The sequence below is a fragment of the Giraffa tippelskirchi genome, chromosome 4 (genome assembly GCF_054371585.1).
Source record: "Giraffa tippelskirchi isolate mGirTip1 chromosome 4, T2T-mGirTip1v1.2.pri, whole genome shotgun sequence".
Taxonomy (NCBI): domain Eukaryota; kingdom Metazoa; phylum Chordata; class Mammalia; order Artiodactyla; family Giraffidae; genus Giraffa; species Giraffa tippelskirchi.
Genome location: NC_137278.1, coordinates 157,487,368 through 157,514,324, shown reverse-complemented (window position 1 = coordinate 157,514,324; position 26,957 = coordinate 157,487,368). Strand labels below are relative to the sequence as shown.

The following is a 26,957-nucleotide window of genomic DNA, read 5'->3' as shown; positions in this document are numbered from 1 at the left end:
ATGTTGGCTTCTACTTTTCTTTTTTTTGTGTTATGTCTGGTTTTGTCATCAGGGTGTTGGCCTCATAGAATGACTTTAGAAGTTGTTCCTTCCTCTTCAATTTTTTTAACAGTTTGAGAAGGATAGGTGTTAAGTCTTCTTTAAATGTTTGGCAGTATTCTTGTGAAGCTGTCTGGTCTGGCTGTTTGTTGGGTAGTTATTATTACTGATTCAATTTCATTACTGGTAATCAATCTGTTCATATTTTCTATTTCTTCTTGATTCAGTCTTGGGGGATTATACATTTTTAGTAATTTCTCCTTTACTTTTACTTTTTGCATTTTATTAGCCTTTACTTTTTCTTAGTAATGTTTTATAATTATTTGTATTTCAGTGGTGGTGTTTGTAACTTCTATTTCTGATTATATATACTTGGGTTCTCTCTCTTTTTTTCTGACAGTTCTGACTAAAAGTTGATCAATTTTCTTTATCTTCTCAAAGAAACAGAACTTTGTTTCATTGGTCTTTTCTATTGTTTGTTAATTGCTATTGGCCAACTGTGTCTTCTTTGGAGAAATGTCTATTTAGGTCATCTGCCCATTTTTTTGATTGGGTTTTTTTTTTTTTTTCCTGCTATTGTTATTGAGTTGTATGAGCTGTTTGTATGTTTTGGAAATCAAGCTGAAAGAGTCACTTTAACAGTTTTTGTAGGTTCAGTTTAGTGGTGATGAACATCTTTAACTTTTGCTGGTCTATAGATCTCTCAATCTCTGCTTCAATTCTATAAAATAACCTTGCCAGGTAGACTATTCTTGCTTGGAATTCTTTCTTTCAAGCCTCTGAATATATCATTCCCTTCTGTCCTGCAAAGTTTCTCTGAAAAAAATCTTGGTAATCTTATGAGGGCACCCTTGTGTGTAACAAGTTGCTTGTTTCTTGCTACTTTTAAGATCCTATCTTTATGTTTAGTTTTTGACTTTTTAATTATAATGTGTTTGGTGTAACTTTCTTTGCATTTAACTTTCTTGGAATTCTGTACTTACAGCACCTGGATGTCTGTTTCCTTTTCCTGATTCAGGAAATTTTCAGCCATATATCTATAAAGAGTTTTATTTCCCTTTCTCTCATGCTTTTCCGTCTGGGACCTCTAGTATGTGTATGTTATCCTGCTTGCTGTTCTTCCGTAAGTCCCTAAAATTATCTTCACTTTTTAAAAAAATCATTATTTCCTTTTTATTGATTATGTAATTTTTAAATTTAAAGTTAGTTTTAATTGGAGGATAATTGCTTTATAATATTGTGTTGGTTTCTGCCATATAGCAACATGAATCAGCCATAGGTATATGTATGTCCCCTCCCTCTTGTGCCTCCCTCCCACCTCCCACTTCCCGCCTTCCATCCCAACCCACCCTTCTAGGCTGTCATAGAGCACCAGATTTGAGCTCCCTGCATCATACAGCAAATTTCCACTGGGTATCTAATTTTACATATGGTAACGTATATGCTTCTATGCTACTCTCTCAACTCATCCCACCCTCTCCTTCCACCACTGTTTCCACAAGTCTGTTCTCTATGTGTGCATCTTATTGCTACCCTGAAAATAGGTATCTTCACTTTTCAAAATTCTTTTTGTTTAATGATTTTTTTGGGGGGTCTTTTGCTGCTCCTTTGGATGATATTTTTCTGCCCTTGCATTCCAGGTGATGAAATAAAATTTATATTTAAAGGCAGGACGAGGAAAATTAAACATAAAATTCTCTGTGTCTATTTGGCCTCCTCTCTCCCTCGCTAATATGTGGTGTGCATATGTATTGCACACTAACCAGAGTTCCTCAAAGATGGGAATGCCTGCTTCACCATAAATATCACTCTTCTGATGCCAGTAATCTAAACCCTTAAAAGAACAGTGTTCCTTCCCAACACTGTAGGGATTATACTGACTTGCTGTTTGCCTTGCACATTCTTACCTGGACTATGCAGCTTTGGTGAACTTTATGCAAATATCAGTATTTCATTTGTTGTACATCCTTTGTCTTGAAAATGTACATGACTGTGCTTTCAACTTCTAACAAGTGGAACAGTTGTCAGAGATTTCTAAGAATCTATTTCTCAGATTATAATCCTTAGTTTGGCTCAAATAAGACTCCCTTTTTTCTTAACTTGACTGTTATTTGAATTTTCATCTACACAAGTCACTGATCTGATTTTCTTCTTATCCAGGGTGTCACTGAATCACTCCAGTGTGTTTCCCAGTTAAGCTTCTGTACTCTTCAGTTCTGTGACTGCAATTTGGTACTCAAAGTTTTTGTCTCTTTGCCGAAGTTCTCACTGTATTCATCCTAACTTTACCTGAATTCTGTTTGTATCTCTATGACTGTTACTTTGAAATCTTTATCAGATAGATTACTTCTTTCTGTTCATTAAGGTCTTGTTTCTGAGGTTTCACCTTGTTGTTTAATTTGGAACATATTCTTCTATTTCCTTGCTTTGCTTGACTCTCTGTGTTTGTTTCTATGTATCAGTGAAGCATCTATCTCCTCTAGTCTTAACAGCATTGCCTTGTGTAGGAGATGACGTGTGGGGTCTAGAAGTGCCATCCCCCCAGGCCAAAAGAGACAAGGGGTGTCACTTGCATGGACTGTGTGTTATAACCATTTGTGGTAGGTCTCTGAAACTATAGTGTAGGAGTGGGGGGCGGGGCAGGGAGCTTGCCTGACTGGCTGTGGCAGCGCCATGACTGCAAAGGACAGTATTTGAAGTTTGTTCCAAACCCTGAAGTGCCTTTCTTACTGTTTCCTTCCTCGTTATTTTTAATAACCTTCTAGTTGGTCTACAAATAGGTTTTGCTCTCATAGAACCATCAGTCTCCTTTTAATTGCTTGTCATCGTGTATTTATTAAGCTTTGGAGTTCACTTTAGTTGAAATTTCCCACACATTTTTTCCACATAGAGCCAGTTCACTTGAAGAGAGCTGTGGAGCCCTCTGTTATCATGGTACACCTTTCATTCTAGGTTAAATCTCTGTTCCTCTGTTCTGGAACAGGAGCAGGAACAGTGGCCCAGTTTGCTCAGAATTATACTCTTGCTTGAGGAGCAGGTTTCTGAGAGGTCAGTAGCCTATAGTATTCTGACCATAGAAGTTTGTCCTTTGAGAGAACTGGAGCTGCTACAGTTGGAGCCTAGTCCTCCTGGCCTGGCATGCTCTGGGTAGAGATTTTGCCCTATGAATGGGGCTGGGTAGATATAACCAGACATTTTAGCTACTCTTGCTTTGAATAGATCTTCCTCAATGCGGAAGGGGACATGTTTGCAGCAACTACAATCAAGAGGACATGGTAACCTTTGACTGGGATCCAGGAGCAGAGGGATCTCTCTGTTCCTGCCTGCACTTGCCTGAGTGCACCTTCACCTCTGCTATGATGAGAGAGGGCAGGGAGGGTGAGGGTCCTGGCTCAAACGTCATAGATTCTTGCTATTCTTCCTGAAATTTAGGTTTTGCTGCATAAATTTTTTTGGTTTGCTGTTTCCTTATTTCCAGATATTTCCCTGGTAGGCTCTTCAAGTTGAACATATATTTATTATAAGATCTCAGGATCTTAAGCCTCAAAATTTTTCAAGGATAAAGAAAAAAATCTAGGCAAATATATATTAAAACCTATGCCAGCTTTATTCATAATATCTAAAAACTGAACTCACATCAACTGCCCATTTACTTAAGAGTGTATAAACAAATTTTCATATACGTGTACAACGGAAAATGGAATACTACCCAGCAATAGAAAGAATAAGTTACTTATACATGAAAAAATAAATAAATCTCAAAATCATTCTACTTGGTGAAGAAGCCTGAGAAAAAAGACCACATGCTGTATGATTCTAGTATATATCATTCAGATCACTGGCTATCTGGAGATGGGTTTAGAGGGAAGAGTGGACTGAGGAAGGCATAATCATCTTTTGAAAAAGATGGTAATATTCTCTATTATAATGTGGTGGTATTTTCATCGATGCCAAAACTCATGGAATTGTGCAGTTTGAATGCATAATGTTTATTTCACACCAATTATTTCTCAATAAAATGCTTTAAAAAATAATGATTAGATCTTTTTTTAGACCCAAGTATTTGCATTGTAAAGCAGACTCAGAAATACTTTGTTTTTAAAAGAAGTTTTAATTTTCACCTGTAAAATGGAAAGTTATGCACAAAATTTGAAAATTTATTATTACTTGTTTGTAATAATTATATATTTATTATTTATGACACTAAATAATACCCTTTATTATTATTAATTCACAATTTATTTAGATAACATATAAAATCTGAATATTAAAAGTAGGCTGAAACTTTTGAATATAATTGCTGTTAGTGTAGCAGCAGATGAGTGAAGATTCAATACTATCAGCATTATTATTTAAATTAAGAAAATCTTACTAGTTATGACACTGCTGCTGCTGCTGTTGCTAACTCGCTTCAGTCGTGTCCGACTCTGTGCGACCCCATAGACAGCAGCCCACCAGGCTCTGCTGTCCCTGGGATTTTCCAGGCAAGAACACTGGAGTGGGTTGTCATTTCCTTTTCCAATGCATGAAAGTGAAAAGTGAAATTGAAGTCGCTCAGTTGTGTCCGACTCTTCACGACCCCATGGGCTGCAGCCTACCAGGCTCCTCCACCCATGGGATTTTCCAGGCAACAGTACTGGAGTGGGGTGCCATTGCCTTCTCCTATGACACTGCAATCAGCTATAATTATAAATGTAATGGGATATCACAAGATGATTTTAAAGAAGCAAGAATGTTTAAAGAAATGTAGCCTTTAAGTTACTAAGGCATATATTAAATAGCATTCTTTCGTGTGTAAAATAAAAAATCTTTCATGCAACATTCAGAGTCCTATGATGGAACAAACCTTCAACGAAAGAAATTCTTAATTCTTTTCAGTTCCTTCTCACCTAAATCCTAGGCACAGGGTCTTTGCCCATTAGACATTAGTAATCTTATATTAAGCTGAGAAACAAGAGTTATTGCAAAGTCAAGACAGTTGACCTTGGAACACATAGGCAAACGCAGAATTTGAAAGCTCAGTCTGAGTTCTGAGATTATTTTCTTAGCTCTTAATGTTTAAATATTATTAATTGTATTTCTGCCTTATTTTATGAGGCAGCATTTTCCCAGTGAGAGATTCTTAAACATTGAAATAATTATTCACTTCCACCCAGATCTCATTTTATTAACCATCCCAATATTCAGCTTAGTTTATCCATGGTTTTAAAGATATTCTCTCTCTTCACTGTCTCATGTAAGACTGCTATCATTAAAACAATCATAACCTCTCACTTAGATAATCAGAGGCTTTCTGTGATTATCTTCTTCCATGAATATTTACCTACTCAAAGTTAAAATGCAATTTTTCTAAAATACCAATTTAAACACAATATATCATTTTAAAAATCCAGTGCTTCCCTGCTGCCTGCAGAATAAAAGAAATCTTCCTCGTCTTGTTATATAGGTCTGTATGAGTTCCATGAATTTCCTTTTAAGTTTCTCTCACTCCCTCTCTTGTGCATTAAAATGAAGAACTAAATTTCAGGAAGTTTTGAAATTTTCCTTGATCATTTAGATCACTCATTTTTAAAGACTGCACTCTATACATATTTCTATATTTGCTTTTATTCACTAGGTTTAACATATGGCATGTTAGCTCTCTAGTCAGTTATTTTCCCCTCAATTACTGTGACCTCAAGTAGAGAAATTATTTATACCTAGCAATATTTATAGGGCAAAGAGTACATCAAAATTCAATAAATATTAAATTGATAAAAGAATTCTCACTAAGGCACATATAACAAAAATATTAAATTTACTCATGTTTATTTTATTACAGTTTTCTTATAAAAAGGAAGGATAGCCAAAAATAATTTATCAGTTTAGTAAATATTCAAATGGTGGGGAGATATAATTATTCAAGTCAGAGAAACCATGAAATAAATGAAATAAATGGGACATTCATTTAGCCTCTGGGAAATTAAGAGTTACTTCAGACTGTGCACTGCCGAGTGATTCTCTCACTAAGAGTACACAAAGATTTCTTCTGTAAATATGATATTTTGTTTGCTTATTACATTAGATTGTGCTACCTCTACCAAGTATATTTATATCCACATTACACATGTTACTAAGGCAAGCAAAATGAAGATGAAGCACAGAGAAAGTCATTCCATTCTTGAATCAAAACAGGCAAATCATCAAATGTACTTTTCAGCTGTAAGTACATGGAATTCTAATAAATGAAAACTTTATGATTAAATATTTCTAAGATCAGTGGGTACATTTTTTTAGTCAGTTGCTTCCCCAAGTTGTTATAATTCCCAGGACTTTCAGTTACATCACTGTAAAAACAGAATTAAAGTATCTTTTCTCTAGGCTCTTTCTCAGAGTTTCTTTGACATCTTTGTTTCTCAGAGAGTAAATCAAAGGATTCAACATAGGAGTGACTAGGGTGTAACATAAAGAAGCTACTTTACTCAGCTCAGGAAATGTATCAGGAGTGAGATACATAAAAAATACAGCACCATACAGTACACTCACGACTCCTAGGTGAGAGCTGCAAGTGGAGAAGACTTTCTTTCGTCCCTCAGTGGAGTGTATTTTTAGAACTGTGGACACGATATACATATAGGACACAATAATGACAATTATGGTAGGCAAAATGATAATGCTGCATAAGAAAAAAGAAACCAACTTATGAATAGAGAGATCAGAACAAGAAATCTTCTGAAGTGGACGGTAATCACAGTAAAAATGGTCAATGGTCCGAGATGCACAAAAGGATAAAGTAAATGTCATGCTGGTTTGAAGAACTGAGCTGATGCAGCCACAAAAATAGGAACCAGCCACCAACTGAACACAGAGATGTGTTGAAATATGGACAGTGTAGAGGAGTGGATTGCAGATGGCAATGAAGCGGTCATAAGCCATGACTGCCAGGAGAAATCCTTCAGTCACAATGAAGAGGGCAAAGAGAAAGAACTGGCTAACACAGCCTGCATAGGAGATGGACTTGCTCTCAGACCAGAAGTTGATCATAGCCTTGGGTGCAATAACAGAAGAATAGAAGAGATCGATGAAGGAAAGGTTACCTAGGAAGAAATACATTGGTGTGTTCAGCCGGGGGTCAGTCATAATAATGATCATCATGCCAACATTTCCTAGAAGGATCATGGTGTAGATAAGCAGAAATAGCAGGAAGAGGAGAATGTGAAGTTCTGGGCAGACCCTGAAGCCAACAAGAATGAAGCCAGTCACTTCTGAGTAGTTGCTTGTTCCCCTGTCACCCATGGCAGACAACTGCTGAGAGGCAGAAGGCAAAAGAAATGAAATTGTAAGTTTGAGTCATCAATTCTTCAATACTCTCTTAAATGTAGATACACATTATTTACTTCTTAATGAGAAAAGGTATACAAAACAATTTTAATGTCAAGAAGATGCAAGAATTTGGATTTAGATATTACTAAACTTCAGGAATTATTATTCTATTAAGCAATGAAAGAAGTTATTTGGTTATTTTATTTAAATCATGCATTGGCAAGGATTTCTACAAGGAATTAGCATATTTTATTGTCTAAGATTACTCACATTCTGAATTTCTATTCTTACTATATTTATTGTTAAAAATTATCTTATCCAAATTAGGAGTATTAGATCTTATCTAAAATAGGCATATTGCATGCAATCTCTATGGTAGTATTTATAGCCATTATGATAGCCAAGTCAGTATTTGTGTCCTTACATGACAGTATTAAAAATATTTGAAATATTTTTATTTTACCTCAATATATTTAGTTTCCATTGTTATTGGAACCATCTTTGAAAACAATGTAATTAGACAATATTGGTATGTTAAGTAAAATCAAAAATCACTAAGAGTAGATAAAGTTCTCTACTTCTGAACATATGTTCCTTTTCTCATATCAAAGTCATTCCCCCAAATACATGAATTTTAATTGCTTCATTACAAATGTTGAACTTCCATTAATAGTCATTTAATTTTAAAAAATGTCGTAATTACTTGGCCCTCTCTTTAAAAGGAAAGAGAGAAGCTGGTGAATATTCCAATCCTTATACTGCAATGAACAACTTTCTACCAAGGCTGCATCAATTCAAGAGCTCTCACCCTTCAGACAGAGAAAGTAAACTTCAGTGATACACATAAAGAAAGTCCCTTTCCTGAATTCTAGTATACCTGATATGTCTTACAGTAAGGATAACTGGATAACTATGGATATTTAACTGTCATAGCAACCTTGTGCCACCCAGAGTCTATGATCATGAGCTAGTGAATCAAAAGTGGTGTTTTTAATGGCCTCAGTTATTTTTAAATCTCTGATACCTTTTTCAAGGGTATTTTAGCATTGAGCTTTTACTTATCCTCTGTGATGAATTCCACTGGGAGAGCAGTAATCGTGAAGTCAAGTATGGATACATAAGTGTAGACTCCAGGGCTGTTGTCCAGGAGGACTGAAATAACCTCAGGTACAAACAGTTTAATAATAGTCCAAACACAAGGAACTTTTCCTTTGATAGTTGTGTATATCCTTTGGGAAATATTTCTGGACTTTATTTTCTTTACTGACAAAGAAAAACTTTATGGTATTAACTCAACATACATATCGGTAAGCATAGAAAAGAGATTTAAAAGTTTGCATATGCAAAAAGTTTTAGATACATATTTTAAGTTATGTAGTAAATTATACTTATGATTTTAAAAAGAAAAAAATCCCACTTCAGTTTGTAATTATCTATGCTTCTCAATGTAGGTGTATTTCATGATATGAAAAATGCCCACTAAATCACAAATTCAAAATGAGATAATGGTTGATAATTCTATGTATTCCCATATTTAAATACAAAACAGAGAATATATTGGAAGTTATGATAGTATTCAATACATTTTTAAAAAATCCTTTGTAAAAACAGTTTAAGATCAGGATCTATATTTGAAAATTCTTTCAAAACTACAGGGTGACTAAAGACTACATTAAAGTCACAGTCATAATATGCTACTTAACAAGCCTAATTTTATAAGAATGCCATTTTTCCTAAATATGTTTATAATTTTATTTTATTTTTAGAAAATAATCTTCTAAATTAAAAAAAACAATTTTAGATTTTATCTGGGCTTTATAAGTGTATAGATAGCAAAATGATGTGGGACTGGGTCTTCTTTTTATTATAATACAGTACTAATAAAAGTTTAACCAGTAGAGGAAGAGAAAGCAGTTTAGATATTTTAAAAAGGAAAATACTAATTAAGGTTAGTTAAGGCCTGTTGACAATCATACATCTTTGTGAAAAATGGATATTCAGATCCTCTGCTTGCTTTTAATCAGATTGTTTTTTGCTTCTTTTTTGTTTGTTTAGTTTTGTTTTTGAAGTTGAGTTGGATGCATTTTTTTGCATATTTTGAATATTAACCTCTTGTAAGATATACTGTTTGCAAATATTTTCTCCTATGCAATCAGCTGCCTTTTCATTTTGTTCAAAGATTCCTTCACTCTGCAAAAGCTTTTCAGTTGATGTAGTCCCATTTGTTTATTTTTGATTCTGTTTTCCTTGCCAGAAGAGACAGATCCTGCCTCCTCAAAATATAAACATTGCTGAGACTGGTGTCAAAGAGTTTACTGCCTATGTTTTCCTCTAAGAGTTTTGTGGTTTCAGAGCTTACACACGTTTTTATCCATTTTGAGTTTACTTTTGTATACGGTATGAGAAAGTACATCAGTTTATTGATTCATACATAATTTCTAATAGATTTTGGGTGGCATCTTTAGGATTTTCTCTATATAGTATCATATTTTTTGTAAAAATTGACAGTTTTCTTGCTTTCTTTCCAATTCAGATTCTTTTTCTTTTCTTTTGTTTTATCATCCTTGTCTAATTTCTAATTTTAGAGGAAGCATTTTCAGGTTTTCAATGTTATGTATGAGGTTGGCTGGGGGCTTGTAATATATGACCTTTATTATGTTGAGATATAGTCCTTCTAGACCTTCATTGTTGATCATTTTAGTCATAATGGATGTTAAATCTTGTCAAAAGCTTTTGTGCATCTAGTGAGATGATCATATAGCTTTTATTTTGAATTAGCTAGGAGGTGATGACATTGACTGAATTGTTGGTATTGACCCATACTTGCGTGCTGGGGATAAATCCCGCTTGAAGATGGTGTATGATACTTTTAATATATTGTTCAAAATTTTTTTCAAAATTAATTGTTTCAAATTAATTTTTCAAAATTAACTGTTCAAAAAATTAACAAAAATTTTTTGTTAAGATCTTGTTGAGAATTTTGCATCTACGTTAAACATGATGCTGGCCTTTTCTTTGGTTGTGGTGTCAAGTCTGGTTTTGTCATCAGGGTGATGTTGGCCTCATAGAATGAGTTTGAAAGCTGTTCCTTCCTCTTCAATTTTTGGAATAGTTTGAGAAGGATAGGTGTTAACTTTCCTTGAAATGTTTCGTAGTATTCACCTGTGAAGCTGTCTGTTTGTTGGAATTCTGTTTGTTGGGAGGCTACTGATTAAATTTATTTACTGGCAATCAGTCTGTTCACATTTTCTATTTCTTCTTGATTCAGTCTTAGGAGATTATACATTTCTAGGAATTTGTCGCTTTCTTTTAACTTGTCCATTTTATTGGCATATTGTTTTTCTTAGTAATGTTTTATAATTTGTTTTTCTGTGGTATTGGTTGTAACTTCACTTTTATTTATGATTTTATAGATTTGGGGTCTCTCTCTTTTTTCTGATGAGTCTAGCTAAAAGCTTATCAATTTTGTTATCTTTTTAAATATCAGATATTTGCTTCATTAGTCTTTTCCATTTTTTTGGTCTCTATTTTATTTATTTCTTCTATGATCATTGTTCTTTCTTACTACCCACTTTGTAGTCTGATTTTCTTTTAATTTATTCTTTTTTCAAGTTCTTTTATGTATAAGATTGCTTATTTGAGATTTTTCTTCTTTCTAGAGGTAGAATTATACCAGTATAATCTTCTCTCCTGGAACTTCTTTTGCTGCTTCCCACAATTTGGATTATTGTTTTTCATTTTCAATTGTCTCCAGTTATTTTGATTTCTTCATTGATTTCTGCAATGACCCACAGTTTATTTTATAGCAAATTATTTCACCTCCACATGATTTTTTCTGAAGGTTTTCTGCAGCTATTTTCTTATACTTGATTTCTAGTCTCATATCTCTTTGGTCAGAAAAGATGTTTATTATGATTTCAGTCTTCCTAAATTTACTGAGACTTGCTTTGTGGCCTAGCGTGTGATTTATCCTGAAGAATTTTCTGTGTACACTTGAAAAGAGTGTATATTCTGCAGTTTTTGGATGAAATTTCTGTATATATTTAATATGTTGAGATATAGTCCCTCTAGACTCTCATTGTTCAGCATTTTTATCAATAATGGATGTTTAATCTTGCAAAAGTTTTTGTGCATCTATTGAGATGATCAGATAACATTTATTTTTGATTAGTTAAGAGGTAACCACATTGACTGAACTGTTGATATTTATATGTCCTTGCATGCTGGGGATAAAGACTACTTGAAGATGGAATATATAGGTTACTATATATAGGAAGATGACATATATATATATATATCTCAACATCTATCTGTCTGACTTCCCAGAAGGCTCAAGGTAAAGAATCTGCCTGCTAATACAGGAGACACAGGAGACATGGGTTCAATCTTTGAGCCAGGAAGATCCCCTGGAGGAGGAAATGGCAACTCATTCCAGTATTCCTGCCTGGAAAATCCCATGGATAGAGGAGCCTGGTAGGCTACAGTCCATGCGGTTGCAAAGAGTCAGACAAAATTTAGCAACTGAGCATTATCTGTCTATCTATCTATCTATCTATCTATCTTTCTTTCTTTCTATACATATGATTAAGTTGATGATCTCTTAAGCTTGAATGTGCATGTACATGCGCTCAGTCATATTCAACTCTTTGCCACCCAAAGGCTGTAGCTCACAAGGCTCCTCTGTGCATGGAATTTTCCAGACAAGAATTCTGGAGTAGGTTGCTATTTCCCACTCCAGAGGATCTTCCCAGCTCAGGGATTGAACCGATGTCTCCAGTGTGTTCTGCATTGGCAGGTGGATTCTTTTGCATTCTAGCAGCCTTACATTTTAAATCGTTGTCCTACTTTTAATGGTTTTGACACCATATTTTATATCTTTTTGCCTTGGGTACCCTTATCACATATTTTGAGTATAAAATATTTTACTACTTTTGTCTTTTAACCTTCTTACAACTTTATAAATGGTCGATCCACTACTTTATATGTTTTTTAACCAGTGAGATTTCTCATTCATAATTTTCCCATTTTTGTTGTGGCCTTTTCTTCTCTGCTTAAAGTTCCTTTACCATTGCTTATAAAGCCAATATAATGACTCTTAACCATTTTATCTTTTATTTGTCTGGAAAAATCTTCATCTCTTCTTCAAATCTGAATAATTACATTGCTGGGTAGAGTATTCTTAGTTGTAGGTTTTTCCTTTCATCACTTTGAATGCATCATGTCCATGCTTTCTGGCCTGCCTATTTTCTACTAAAAAGTCATCTGATAGTCTTATACTAGTTTCTTTGAATGTAACTATTTGCTGTTGTCTTGCTGCTTTTAAGATTCTCTCATTATCTTTAATAGTTGATAATTTAATGTTAATGTGTCTTGATGTGGATCTATCAGTTAATCTAACTTGAATTTTTATACTTTCTGGACCTAGGGGTCTGTTTCCTTCCTGAGGTAGGGACGTTTTCAGCCATTATTTCTTCATATAAGTTTTCTGTTCATTTCTCTTTTCCTTCTGTGATCTCTATAGTGTGAATGTTGGCATACTTAATGTCATCCCAAAATTCTCTTAAATTATTTTAATTTTAAAAAATTCTTTTCTTCTTTTTTATGTTCATCATGTGTAATTACCAATGACCTGTCTTTCAGAGCACTGATCCATTCCTCTTATCTAATCTACTGCTAATTCCTTCTGGTGTGGATTTTATTTCAGTTATTTTATTCTTCAGCTCTGTTTGATTTTTATTTATAGTTTCTAACTTTGCTGAAATCCTTATTGCGTTCATTCATTCTCTTTCTGAGTTCCATGAGCAGTTTTAGATCATTACCTTCAACTCTCTATCAAGTAGATTGATTATCTCCTCTCTTGACAAGGTTTTGTCTTGTTTCATCATCTGGAATGTATTTCTCTGTCTCCTTATTTTGCCCAGTTCTCTATGTATTTCCCTATGTACATCAGTTATAGTTTTCAATCTTGGAGAAGTGACTTTGTGTAGGAAACATCCAATGAGGTCCAGAAGCATTCTCTCATTTGGTCATCAGAGGTATAGGCCCTAGTGTTGCCTTCATATGGGATGCATGTACCCTTCTGTAACGGTAGGACTTAGTATATTAGGCATGCTGGCAGGTGGGGTTGGAGCCCAGCTGAGTTGGCTATGTGCCTATGCCTTGTACATTTGCTTTGAACCCACTGGAGGGTAAGGGAGCCCATCCTCATCACTGGTTGAGTAGCCAGGGGTGGTGGGTAGTGCTGCTACTGGCCCACTGGAGAGTAGGGTCAGGTCCTCATGCAGCTGTCTGCTTAGCCAAGGGATAGTCAGGCTGGTGCTGGCCTCCTGGGGGTGGTGATAGGTCCTTGATTTGCTATCTGCACAGCTCAGTGGAGTTTGGGCTGGAACTGACCTGCTGGAACATAGTGTGGGTGGGTATGTCCTCCAGTACTGATAGGTTTAAGTTTCCAAAATGACATTTGGTAGGCTGATGTCATCACAGTAGAAAAAGCTCCTCAAAATGGCTACTTCCAAATGGCTACTTCCAGTATTCCCTTTCCAAGGGAGAGTATCAGTTGCCTTCAGGTGATCCAAGAGGCTCTCCAAGATCAGCAGGAGGGTCTGACCTGTGCTTCTTTCAAATTACTGCTTGTGTACTGGGACTCAGGGTGTGTGACATTTTGTGTGCATCGTTAAAAAGTGAAGTTTCTGTTTCCTACAGCCTTCCAGCTTTTCCGAATAGAAAGCTTGAAGGCTGTCAAAGCTAGATTTTCTGAGGGCTTATCTTTCCTGTGCAGGCCCTCCTGGGCTCAGAAGCCTAATGCGGGGATGTTGAACAGCTGTGCTATTCATTGGCAAGGATGTCTACATATGATACTCCTTCCATTTGTGGGTTGCTAACCCAGAGGTGTCAGTCCTGACTATAATGTGTCTCTGCCTCTCCTATCCACCTCACTGTTGTTCCTGCCTCAGGTCTTTAGATGTGGAAATTTTTTCTGACAGTCCTTAGGTTATTTATATAGATAGCTGCTTTGTAAGTGGTTGCAATTTTGGTGTGTCTGTGGGAGGAGCTAAGCTCAAGGTCTTCCTACTCTGCCATCTTTGCCACACCCCCATCAATAATTTAGCTTCAAAAGATATAAACACAATATTAACTAATGCACTTCAATATACAAAGAAGAATACATTCTCACTGAAATGTGTGCTTATACTACAAATATAAAATTCAGATAACATTGAAAAAACACTATATCCAGGAAAAACATGTTAGAACTGAAGGCAAAATAATAAACTCCTTGGATAAAGGAAACTAATAGAATGCACTATGCCAAATTTGCACTAAAAGAAATGGTTTCTTATTTCCCAACATACTTGTTGTGGAATCTTTGTAGAGTAGTGATCATACAACTACAGCCTCTAGAGTAAATCTTGCACTCATTCATTTACCTTTTGTCTATGGTTGCTTTAACAGTATAAAAGCAGAACTGAGGATGTAAGAAGAGAACGTATTTCTTTCTCTTTCAGTATGCTTCTTGGATTGTTTCTTATTCTGGTTCTAGCATCTAGTGGGCAAACCTCACCATGGTTTTCAGTCTTGAAGAGATTTCCAGGCTTCTGTGATACTTTAATACCACCTCTCCTCATGCCTTGCAACCACAGATGCAGCTATGACTGTCTGATCTTGCTAATACCTGTGTTATTTCAAAATGACCCCACAGAAAGCCATAATTCAAAAAGATATAGGCAGCTTCCAGTTCAAGATGGCAGAGTAGAAGGATGTGCACTCATCTCCTCCTGCGAGAGCACTAAAATCACAACAAGTTGCTGAACAACCATCGACAGGAGGACGCTGGAACCTACTAAAGATACTCCACATCCAAAGACAAAGAAGAAGCCACAGTGAGACAGTAGCAGGGGCACAATCATGATAAAATCAAGTCCTAAACCTACTGGGTCAGTGACCCACAAACTGGAGAACAATAATATCAAAGAAGTTCTCCTTCTGTTGTGTAGGTTCAGAACCCCACATCAGGCTTTGCAACCTAGGGACCTGACAAAGGGACTAGGGATTCCCCAGGGAATCTGACCTTGAAGGCCTGTAAGATTTGATTACAAGACTTCCACAGGACTAGGGTAAACAGAAACTCCAGTTTAAAGGCACAAACAAAACCTTGTGCACCAAGACTCAGAAGAAAGGAGCAGTGACTCCACAGGAAACTGAACCAAACTACTTGCTAGTGTTGGAGGGTGTCCTGAGGAGTTGTGGGTCAGCAGGGACTCACTACACAGACGGCGGGATTGGCAGCAGATGTCTGGAAAGGTCCCCTTTGGTGTAAACCCTCTTAGAGTTTGCCATTAATCTGACCATAGAGCCCGTAGACCTGAGGGCTGGATCGCCTCAGGCCAGAAAACTATGAGGTTGGGAGTGCAACTGTAACCATCAGCACATAATTAGATCAAGAGAGTTCCAGAAAAACATCTATTTCTGCTTTATTGATTATGCCAAAGCCTTTGACTGTGTGGATCACAATAAACTGTGGAAAATCCTGAAAGAGATGGGAATATCAGACCACCTGACCTGCTTCTTGAGAAACCTGTATACAGGTCAGGAAGCAACAGTTAGAACTGGACATGGAACAACAGACTGGTTCCAAATAGGAAAAGGAGTACGTCAAGGCTGCATATTGTCACCCTGCTTATTTACTTATATGCAGAGTACATCATGAGAAACACTGGGCTGGAGGAAGCACAAGCTGGAATCAAGATTGCCAGGAGAAATATCAATAACCTCAGATACACAGATGACACCACCCTTATGGCAGAAAGTGAAGAAGAACTAAAGAGCCTCTTGATGAAAGTGAAAGAGGAGAGTGAAAAAGTTGGCTTAAAGCTCAACATTCAGAAAACTAAGATCATGGCATCCGGTCCCATCACTTCATGGGAAATAGATGGGGAAACAGTGGAAACAGTGGCTGACTTTAGTTTATTTGGCTCCAAAATCCCTGCAGATGGTGATTACAGCCATGAAATTAAAAGACACTCCTTGGAAGGAAAGTTATGACCAACCTAAACAGCATATTAAAAAGCAGAGACATTACTTTGTCAACAAAGGTCCATCTACTCAAGGCTATGGTTTTTCCAGTAGTCACGTATGGATGTGTATTAGTATTAGTCGCTCAGCCGTGTCCAACTTTTTGCGACCCCATGGACTGTAGCCCGCCAGGCCCCTCTGTCCATGGGATTCTCCAGGCAAAAATACTGGAGTGGGTTGGTATGGATGTGAGAGGTGGACTATAAAGAAAGTTGAGCATAGAACAATTGATGCTTTTGAACTGTGGTGTTAGAGAAGATGCTTGAGAGTCCCTCAGACTGTGAGGAGATCCAACCAGTCCATCCTAAAGGAGATCAGTCCTGGGTATTCATTGGAAGGACTGATGTTGAAGCTAAAACTCCAATACTTTGGCCACCTGATGTGAAGAGCTGATTCATTTGAAAAGACCCTGATGCTGGGAAAGATTGAGGGCAGGAGAAGGGGACGACAGAGGATGAGACGGTTGGATGGCATCACTGGCTCAATGGACATGGGTTTGGGTAGACTCCGGCAGTTGGTGATGGACAGGGAGGCCTGGCGTGCTGCAGTTCATGGGGTCCCAGAGTCAGACACAACTGAGTGACTGAACTGAACTGAACTTACTGAGCAAGGTCCTGTGCACCAGATAGCCTTGTAGTTGGTCTACAGTTAGCTTTTCACTCTCATGGGACCACTAGTCTCCTCTTAATTGCTTATACCAAATATTTATTAAGTTTTGGAGTTCACTTAAGCTTGAATTGCCTACACATGTTTTTCCAAATAGAGTCAGTTCAAGTGGAGAGAGCTGTGGAGCCCTCTGTTATCATGGTACAACTTTCATTCTAGGTAAAACCTGCATTCATCTGTTCTGAAATGAGCAGGCACAGTGGTCAAGTTTGCTTAGAATGGCATTCCTGCTTTAGGAGAAGTTTTCTGATGAGGTCACTAGCCTATGGTGTTCTGAGCATAAAAGTTCTGTCCTTTAAGAGAATGGGAGCAGCTGGAATTGGGGCCCAGTACTCTTGGCCTGGCATTCTTAGGGTAGGGCTTTTGAATGGGGGCTGGGTAGAGATCATCAGATGTTTTAGCTACCCTTGCATTGCATAGACCATCTTCAATGTGGAGCTGGAGGGGACAAGTAATGTTTGTAGCAACAACAATCAAGGGGATATGGTCGCCTTTGATTGTGACCCAAGGGCAGAGGCATCTCTATGTTTCTGCCTATACTTGCCTGAGTGCACTTTCAGCTCTGCTGGGATGAGAGAGGGCAGGGAGGCAGTGGGTCCTGGCTCAAATGTCATAGATTCTCACTCTTCCTGAGATTTAGTAGATTTGGTTTGGTAAATATTTTTTTGTTTGTTCTTTATTTCCACATATTTCCCTGGTAGTCTCTTCAAATCAACATATTTATTATGAGATCTCAGAATCTCAAGCTTCAAAAATCAGCAAAGATAAGGAAAACAAACTAGGCAAACACATATCAGCTGTATTCACAATATCTAAAAGCTGATCAAACATCAATTGCCCATTTATTTAAGAGTGCATAAACAAAATTTGGTATATATGTACAATGGAAAATGGAATATTACTCAGCAATAAAAAGAATGGGTTATTTATACATGAAAAACTGAAGAAATCTCAAAATAATTTTACACAGTGAAGAAGCCTGAGAGAAAAGATGACATGCTGTATGATTCTATTACACACCATCCAGATCACTGGTTATCTGGAGATGGGTTTGGAGGGAAGCATGGCCTGAAAAGAGGCATAATCAACCACTTGGAAATGAAGGAAATATTCTGCATCTTGATATGGTGGTGTTTTTATTGACCACAAAACTCACAGAGTTGTTCACTTTAAATACATACTGTTTATTTTAAACCAATTATTCCTCAATAAAGTGTTTAAAAAAATAAAGTGCAGATCTTCTTTAGATCCAAGAATTTGTATTTTTGAGCAATGATTCAGAAACATTTTTTTTGAAGAGGTTTCATCTTCACCTGAAGAATAGGAAGCTGCACAAGAAAATAGAAAATCTAGTTCTGCTTATTTATAATAATTATATATTTATTATTTAAACAATAAATAATAACATTTATTGTTATTAACTGACAATTTATTTAGATATTTCTTATATTAAAAACTGAATATTAAAAAGATGCTAAATGTTTAAATATAATTGTTGTTAGTGTAGCAGCAGCTGAGTGAGGATTAAATACCATGAACACTGCCGTTTAGTAAAATTAGCTAGTTATGACTCTATAATCAGCTATAATTATAAATGTAGTGGGATGCCACAAGATGAGATTAAAGTAGTAATAATGTTTCAGATAGATGTGGTCTTCAATTTATTTAGGCATGTTTTACTAGCACTCTTTTGCTTGTAAAATACAGAATCTTTCATGCAACACACTGAGTCCTATAATGGAAACAGCCTTCAAGAAATTCGTAATTCTTTTCAGCTTCACCTCACCTAAATCCAGGCACAAGTTCTTTGCTCACTGGACATTAGTATTCTTATATTAAACTGAGAAATAAGAGTTTCTGCAAAGTCAGGACAGTTGACTATCAAGCACATAGGCAAACCAGGATGAGAAGCTCAGTCTGACTTGACTTTATTTTCTTAACTCTTAATGATTAACTATTATTATTCATACCTTCCTTCTCATTTTGTTAGGTGGTATTTCCCCAGTTAGAGATGCTCAAACATTAGAAGTCATTACTCACTTCTGCATTGTTTTATCAACCATTAATTAATATTCAGTTTAGTTTATCTGTAATTTTAAAGGTATTCCCTCTTTCCACTGTCATAAGACAGTGATTATCTTCTTCTATGAATATTTATCTACCACAAGTTACCAACGTGATTCTTCTAAAATGCCGATTTGAACACAATATATTCTTTAAAGAAAAATCCCTAGTGCTTCCCTGTGGTCTGCAGAAAATAAGCCAACCTCCTTGTCTTCTTATATAGATGTGCACAATTTCCATGAATTTTAAGCCTTAACTCCCACTCCCTCTCTTTTACATTAATATCAGGAATTAAACTTTTGGAAGTTTAACATATCATTATTTAATTGCCTTTGCACAGAAACTTTTCTATTTCACCTTGCTCAAGTTCATTTATGTTTACAAATGTACTTGTGACATTTTCCCTGATCACTTATATCACTCATCTGTAGAAGCTGCTCTGTCTTTGTAATTTCTACCCTGTGGCTCAGTTGGTAAAGAATCTGCCTGCAATGTGGAAGACCTGGGTTCAATCCCTGGGTTAGGAAGACCCGCTGGAGAAGGGAAGAGCTACCCACTCCAGTATCCTGGCCTAGAGAATTCCATGGACTGTCCATGGAGATGCAAAGAGTTGGACACAACTGAGCAACTTTCACTCACTTTATTCACTGGGTTTACCATATGACATGTTATTAATAGCTCTCTGTTTAGCTATTTTTTCCACCAGTTAGTGTGAGCTCAAGCACAGAAATCATTTAAAATTGGGAATTTTTATAGGGCACAGAGTATATAAAAATTCAATAAGTATTAATTTGATGAATGAATTCTCACTAAGGCATATATAACAAAATATGAATTATCTTTACTCTTGTTTATTTTTATTACAGCTTCCTTGTTAAAAGGTACAGTTTCCAAAAACAATTTATCAGTTTAGTAGATATTCAAATGAAGGGGAGAAATAATAATGATTCAAGCCAGAGAAACCATGAAATAAATGTGCCACTTGGTTAGCCTCTGGACAATTAAGAGTTACTTACATTTCACACTTGAGACTCTGTGTACTGCAGAGTATCTGATTCTCTCACTAGACATTCACCAAGACTTCTTTAGTAAATCTGGTATTTTGTTCTGTCTTTCTTAATACATCAGACTGTGTTACCTCTACCAAATATATATATATATATATATCTACATAACATATGGTACTGACTCAAGATAAACAATACATCCCAAACAACAACCTCAAAGAGTCAGAAGTAAAGTTGGAATATACATGTCCTAAAAACAAATTACATGTAAATCACGATCATTATCCAAAAGGAAGTACAGAGAAAGTCATTCCATTCCAAATTCAACAGCTAGACAAAATATAGTCCACCTTCCTGATGTATGTATTCTGATTAAGTCTAAATATATCTTCCAAAGTATGTATTCTTTGTATATGGGATTCAAACAAATAAAGTCTCTTAAAATTTGAATCAGTGCTTCTCTAAGTTGTTATAAAGCTCAGCACTTTCAGAATATTACATTTACTTAATTCTATTTTCAGTTAATATAGAATTAAATAAAAATAGTTTTTTCCATAGGATCTTTTTCAGAGCTTCTTTGACATCTTTGTTTCTCAGAGAGTAAATCAAAGGATTCAACATGGGAGTGAGTAGGGTGTAACACAAGGAGGCCACTTTACTCAGCTCAGGAAATCTGTCAGGGACGAAATACATAAAAATGATGGCACCATACAGTACACTCACGACTCCCAGGTGGGAGCTACAAGTGGAGAAGACTTTCTTTCGCCCCTCAGTGGAGCGTATTTTTAGAACTGTGGATACAATATATATATAAGACACGATAATGACAATTATGGTAGGCAAAATGATAATGCTGCATAAGAAAAAAGATACCATCTTATGAATGTAGAGATCAGAACAAGAAATCCTCTGAAGTGGACGGTCATCACAGTAAAAATGGTCAATGGCCCGAGACGCACAAAAGGATAAAGTAAACGTCATGATGGTCTGAAGAACTGAGCTGATACAGCCACAAAAATAGGAACCAGTCACCAACTGGACACAGAGACGTGTTGACATCTGGACAGAGTAGAGGAGTGGGTTGCAGATGGCAATGAAGCGGTCATAAGCCATGGCTGCCAGGAGAAACCCCTCAGTCACAATGAAGAGGGCAAAGAGAAAGAGCTGGGTCACACAGCCTGCAAATGAGATGGACTTGCTCTCAGACCAGAAGTTGATCATAGCCTTGGGTGCAATAACAGATGAATAGAAGAGATCAACGAAGGACAGGTTGCCTAGGAAGAAATACATTGGTGTGTTCAGCCGGGGATCAGTCATAATAATGACCATCATGCCAATATTTCCTAGAAGGATCATGGCATAGATAAGCAGAAAAAGCAGGAAGAGGAGAATGTGGAGCTCTGGGCGGACCCTGAAGCCGACAAGAATGAAGCCAGTCACTTCTGAATGGTTGCATGTTTCCCTGTCACCCATGGCAGAAACCTGCTGAGAGGCACAAGGCTAAATAAATGAAATTGTGGCTTTGATTCTAGTGCTATTAATACTTTCTTAAATATAGAATTAAATTATTTACAGTTTAATAAGATATTGCATAGAAAACAATTTTAATGTCATGAAGATGCAACAATTTGGAATAGATGTCAACAAGCTTCTTAAACTGTTATTCTATTAAGCAGTGAAAGATGTTCTTTGGTTATTTTATTTAAATCATAATTGGCAGAGATTTCTGGAAGAAATCAGCATATTTTATTGCCTAAAATCACTCACATTCTAAATTTCTATTCTTAAATTATTTATAGCTAGAGGCTTTCTTCATCTAAAATTGTAGTATGCACATTATCTAAAATAGAAGTATCTCATGTAATCTCTATGATAGTGTTTATAGCCCTTATGAGAGCAAAGTTAGTATTTGATTCATTACATGACAGTAGTAAATAAAGTGAAAATATTTTTACCTTATTTTAGCTCAATATATTTCATTTTCCTTATTTACGTAGGCCATCTTTGAAAACAGAATAAAAATAGACATTATTGACATAATTAATAACATCCAAAAATCACTAAGTGAAGATAAATTTCTCTAATGGAATTTTCAAATATTTTCCTTTTCTCAGGTCAAAGCCATTCTCCCAATATATACACTTTTATTGCCTCATTATAAATATTTCATTTTCATTAGCAGTCATTTAAAAAATATCACAATCATTTAGACTTCTTTTTGAGGCAGAGAAAGAAGGTAGTGAATATTCTAATCCTTACACTGCAATGAATGACTTTCTACCAAGGCTCCATCAATTCAAGAGATCTCACTGTTTAGATAATGCAAGTAAACTTCACTGATATACATAAAGGGAAATTCCTTTCTTGAATTCTGTTAAACCTTAGGTGTCTTAAGATAAATATAATTGGGTAACCATGGATATTTAAAGACCATAGCAACTTGCATCGTCCAGAGTCCATGATCATGAGCTAGAGTATGGGTAGTGGTGTTTATGACGGTGTTAGTTATTTAAAGCCTATGAAACCTTCCTCAGGATATTTTAGCATTGAATTTTTGCTCATCCTCTGTGCTGGATTCCATTGGGAGAGGAGTAATCGTAAAGTCAATTATGGTGCCATAAGTGAAGACTCTCGGGCTGTTGTCCATGAGGACTGAAGTAATAGTCAAAAACAAGGGATGTTCCCTTCTCTAGCTGTATATATCCTTTGGGAAAGTTTTCTGAACTTTATTTTCTTCACTGACAGAGAAAAACTTTCTGGCATTATCACATAGATGTTCATAGACATAGAAAAGATATTTAAAAGTTTGTACTATATGAGAAAAGCTTGAGATAAAAAAAATATTTTAAACTATGTAATAAGTTACTTGTTACTTTAAAAAGAGAAAAATTCACTTGAAATTATTACCTGTATATCTTGATATAGCTATGTTTCATGATATGACAAATGCCCTCTAAATCACAAATTCAAAGACAGATTATGGTTGCTAATTCTGTTCTCACATATTTAAATATCAAACAGTTAGAAAATATACTGAAGGGAATGATAGCATTCATACAATTAACTTTATATCTTTAGTAAAAATATTTATGAGATTAGGATTTCTATTTAAAAATTCCTTTAAAACTGCAGTGTGACTAAAAGACTACATCAAAATTAGAGACATACTACTCTATTTAGTAAGCCCAACTTGATAAGAATGTCATTTTTCTAAAATATTTTTATAAGTTAATTTTAATATTATTTTTTAAAAACCAGTTTTTAAATTAAAAATTATGTTTATAATTTATCTGGGTTTTTTAAGTGTATAGATAGCAAAAATGATGTGGGATCAGAGCTTCTCTTTTATTATAAGCTTAATCCGTTTAAGAAGAGAAGGTAGATAGGATATTTTAAACAGTGTCTGGAGCCGCGATAGGCATTACTGACAAAATGGAGGCACGGCCCCAACCCCCTCTCCTCATCCCGCAGGCACGGTCCCGGGATGAAGGAGTTAGGTCTTGTGATTCTGACTTGTCCTTTCCTTCCTCCGGTTGAGTTGGCTGGAAAGAATGTTATAATCCATAAAGTTAACTATTGACATTTGTTCAAGGATCTTTACAAAGAATACTCCAGGATGAGCACATAGGCTGCAGCCTGAGGCCACGGGAAACATTGTTATCTGAAACCTGCCTGTAAGGGGAATGTTTATGGCAAAAAAAGTTTGCTGAGTTTAGGGGTTAGGAATAATTAAGAATAGTTAGAAGCTAAAAGTTTAAGGTATGTTGTAGTGTTGTCATATTTTACTATAGCTTATGGAAACTAGGTATTTTAGAGATACTAATAGCTAAAAGCCTTTTTAGGAGATGATGAGCTTAAGTTACTAGGGGATAGCAGGATTTAAAGAGATAAGAAATAAACTGAGGAATATAATATACAGCCCAGAGACAAACTTGAGTTACAATGTTATCACAAGGACACTTAAGAGGGAACTCTGAAGGACAATGATTTATGGAGACAGTAAATATGGGTGAGGGGAAACTGAAGATGTCATACCTCTGACCTAATGCTTTTGTAAAAGTATAAAAGAAAACCTGATGCTTAAAATAAACATGCAGCCCAGTGCTTTGAGCGAGAGACTGCATCATTTTCCTTCGCTGACCCTGTTCATCCCTTCAGGGCGATTCCCTGGCTGCCGGAGCTGGACTCCAGCACAAAGCCATTATGGATATGTATATACTTATTGCCATTCGTTAACAGCAGCTTTTCTTTCTCTGTAGAAATCTCTATCTCTTCTTCAAATCTGAATGGTAACATTTCTGGGTAGAGTATTCTTAGTCCTAGGTTTTTTCTTTTATCATTTTGATTATATCTTATCCATGCTACTCCTTCTGGCATGCTTATTTTCTGCTAAGAAGTTAACAGATATTCTTATGCAAGTTTCCTTGAACATAATTACTTCTTTTTGTCTTGTTACTTTTAAGTGTCTCTCATTATCTTTAATAGTTGGCATTTTAATTTTAACCTGCCTTGGTGTGAGTCTATGAGTTCATCTTATTTGAAACTCAGTACTTCTCAGACCTGAGTCGGAACCTTCCACTGGTAGGGAATTTTTCAGCCATTATTTTCTCCAGATAAGTTTTCCACTCCTATCTTTCCTTCTGGAACCTCAGTAATGTGAGAGCTGGTATACCTGATGTCATTCCAAAGGTCCCTTAAACTCTTCTAATTTTTAAAAAAGATTTTCCTCTTTTTCCTGTCCATCTTGTGTGATTATGAATGACCTATTTTTACAGCACTAATCCATTCCTCTGTTAGATCTAATCTACTGCTGATTCCTTCTGGTGGTGTTTTTTTTTTTTTAATTTCAGTTTTCTTCAGCCCTATTTGATTTTTATTTATATTTTCTAAATCTCCTGAAATTCATAATGTGTTCATCCATTCTTCTTCTGAGTTTAATGAGCATCTTTAGATCATTACCTTCAACTCCTTATCAAGTAGATTGCTTATGTCGACTTCATTTAGTTTCCCCCCCCCCCCAGGGTTTTATCTTGTTTCATCATCTGGAATATAATTCTCTCTCTCATTCAGTGCAGTTCATTTCAGTCACTCAGTCATGTCTGATTCTTTGTGACCCCATGGACTGCAGCATGCCAGGCTTTCCTGTCCATCACCAACTCCCGGAGCTTACTCAAACTCATGTCCATCAAGTCAGTGATGCCATCCAATCATCTCATCTTCTGTCGTCCCGTTCTCCTCCCACCTTCAATCATTCCCAGCATCAGGGTCTTTTCAAATGAGTTAGCTCTTCGCATCAGGTGGCCAAAGTATTGGAGTTTCAGCTTCAGCATCAATCCTTCCAATGAATATCCAGGACTGATTTCCTTTAGAATTGACTGGTTGGATCTCCTTGTGAGAGAGTCATCTCCTAGGCAGGTTGATAAGAAGTCTAGGGGTCCCCAAGGAGAGAGGGGTCTGGAATTCTCAAGGAGGAGAAAAGGACAAACTTTTTTTTTTCCCTCTGTATTCCTTAGTCTTAGTCAATTACACAACTTAGTTTAAACTCTATACTAGGGATTATACAACAATGTATCCAGCTGGAGGACAGTTTCTCCTTCATGAAAATCCTCTGGCTAATCCTGATATCTTAGAATGTATATTATGGAAGTGGGTCTGGAGGATCTTCCTACTATCAAATGCGAAACCTGTTATGTTAAAATGTAAATTATGGGAGTGCGTCTGGTGAGGTCTTTACAACCTCCAGACATTCTTTTGATTCAGTGTAATAACTAATTAGAGAGTATATAACTCCATTGCTAACACTAACAAGGGGGTACTCTTTCTGCCCCCTTCTGATGCCTATGTCAGAAGCTTTCTATATCTCCTTTATACTTTAATAAAACTTTATCACACAAAAGATCTGAGCGATCAAGCCTCATCTCTGGCCCCGGATTGAATTCTTCTCCTCCGGAGGCCAAGAATCCCAGCATCTTTTCGTGGATTCAGCAACAACCTTTCATCTCTGGGGCTCGTCCGGGATACTTCAGGACAAGGTAAGAATGCTTGGAGCTCTAGTTCTTTGTTCTCCTACTGAACACGTTTTCTGCTGTACTTTACTAACTCTACGGCGTGCTTGTGTGAATGAATGACACACCCTACGTGAAGCAAGTGAGGAGCCCTGCTCTGCGGTTCCGTGGTGACCTCATACGGCTTATGGCAGAAATCTGTTGGGGGTTTATACTGACCTGTCAATGCCAAGAGGCACCCAGTGTCTCCTTCAGGGGCCAACCAAAAATAGGCAAAGCGTGTGGACCGAACTCTCCTTTCTCAGTCAAACTTTTTGGTCTCTTTGACCATTTCATAACTCCTTGGGAATTAGAAGTACTAATCTATCTGTCGCATCATAGACTTTCAAGGGACTTGTGATCTATGTTGTTACTGTGTACTGTTACTTAGGTCCCAAACTTGAGGTTGGTAGTCAGGAAGCGCTTAGCCTTGCTAGGAATCGAAAGTTTGGAAGTTAGACAGAGCTCTAGCTTACAAGAGCATCTCTGAGGTTAAAGGTTACTCAGATTGGAACTGCAGTGGGTTTTTTTTTCCCCCTCTTCGGTAACACTGGCTCTTAGTGGCCCAGAGGAGACTCTTATACTGGTGTGGTGACGCTTGGAAGGAACATCTCAGTTTTATGTTCGTATCGGTCTTATTGTGGTCAGGAATATACTCAGGGTCGTGCAAAGGCACTCAGGTGACGAATGTCTCCCACAGAGGACTTGGCCAGGGAGGCATTCCGGAAGGTTACTCTGATTGCACCTCGGGTGGCATCAGAGG

The 26,957-nt window shown here is 36.5% G+C and overlaps 2 protein-coding genes and 1 pseudogene across 3 annotated transcripts in view; all 3 read right to left on the bottom strand.

Annotated features, from left to right (window-relative positions):
• Positions 1 to 26,957, bottom strand: part of TESPA1 (thymocyte expressed, positive selection associated 1) — a 276,752-nt gene that overhangs the window by 196,338 nt on the left and 53,457 nt on the right. The window lies entirely within an intron of this gene.
• Positions 6,358 to 7,314, bottom strand: LOC145544456 (olfactory receptor 9K2-like). The gene has a single exon (XM_081587367.1). The coding sequence runs from the start codon at positions 7,312 to 7,314 to the stop codon at positions 6,358 to 6,360; it is 957 nt and encodes a 318-aa protein (XP_081443493.1).
• On the bottom strand, positions 20,672 to 21,670 carry LOC145546934 (olfactory receptor 9K2-like; annotated as a pseudogene). Its single transcript, XR_014083400.1, has one exon. The product of XR_014083400.1 is annotated as an olfactory receptor 9K2-like (transcript).

Coding starts and splice junctions, on each gene's coding strand:
- LOC145544456 (XM_081587367.1), bottom strand. CDS start 7,314: ATGGGTGACAGGGGAACAAGCAACTACTCAGAAGTGACTGGCTTCATT.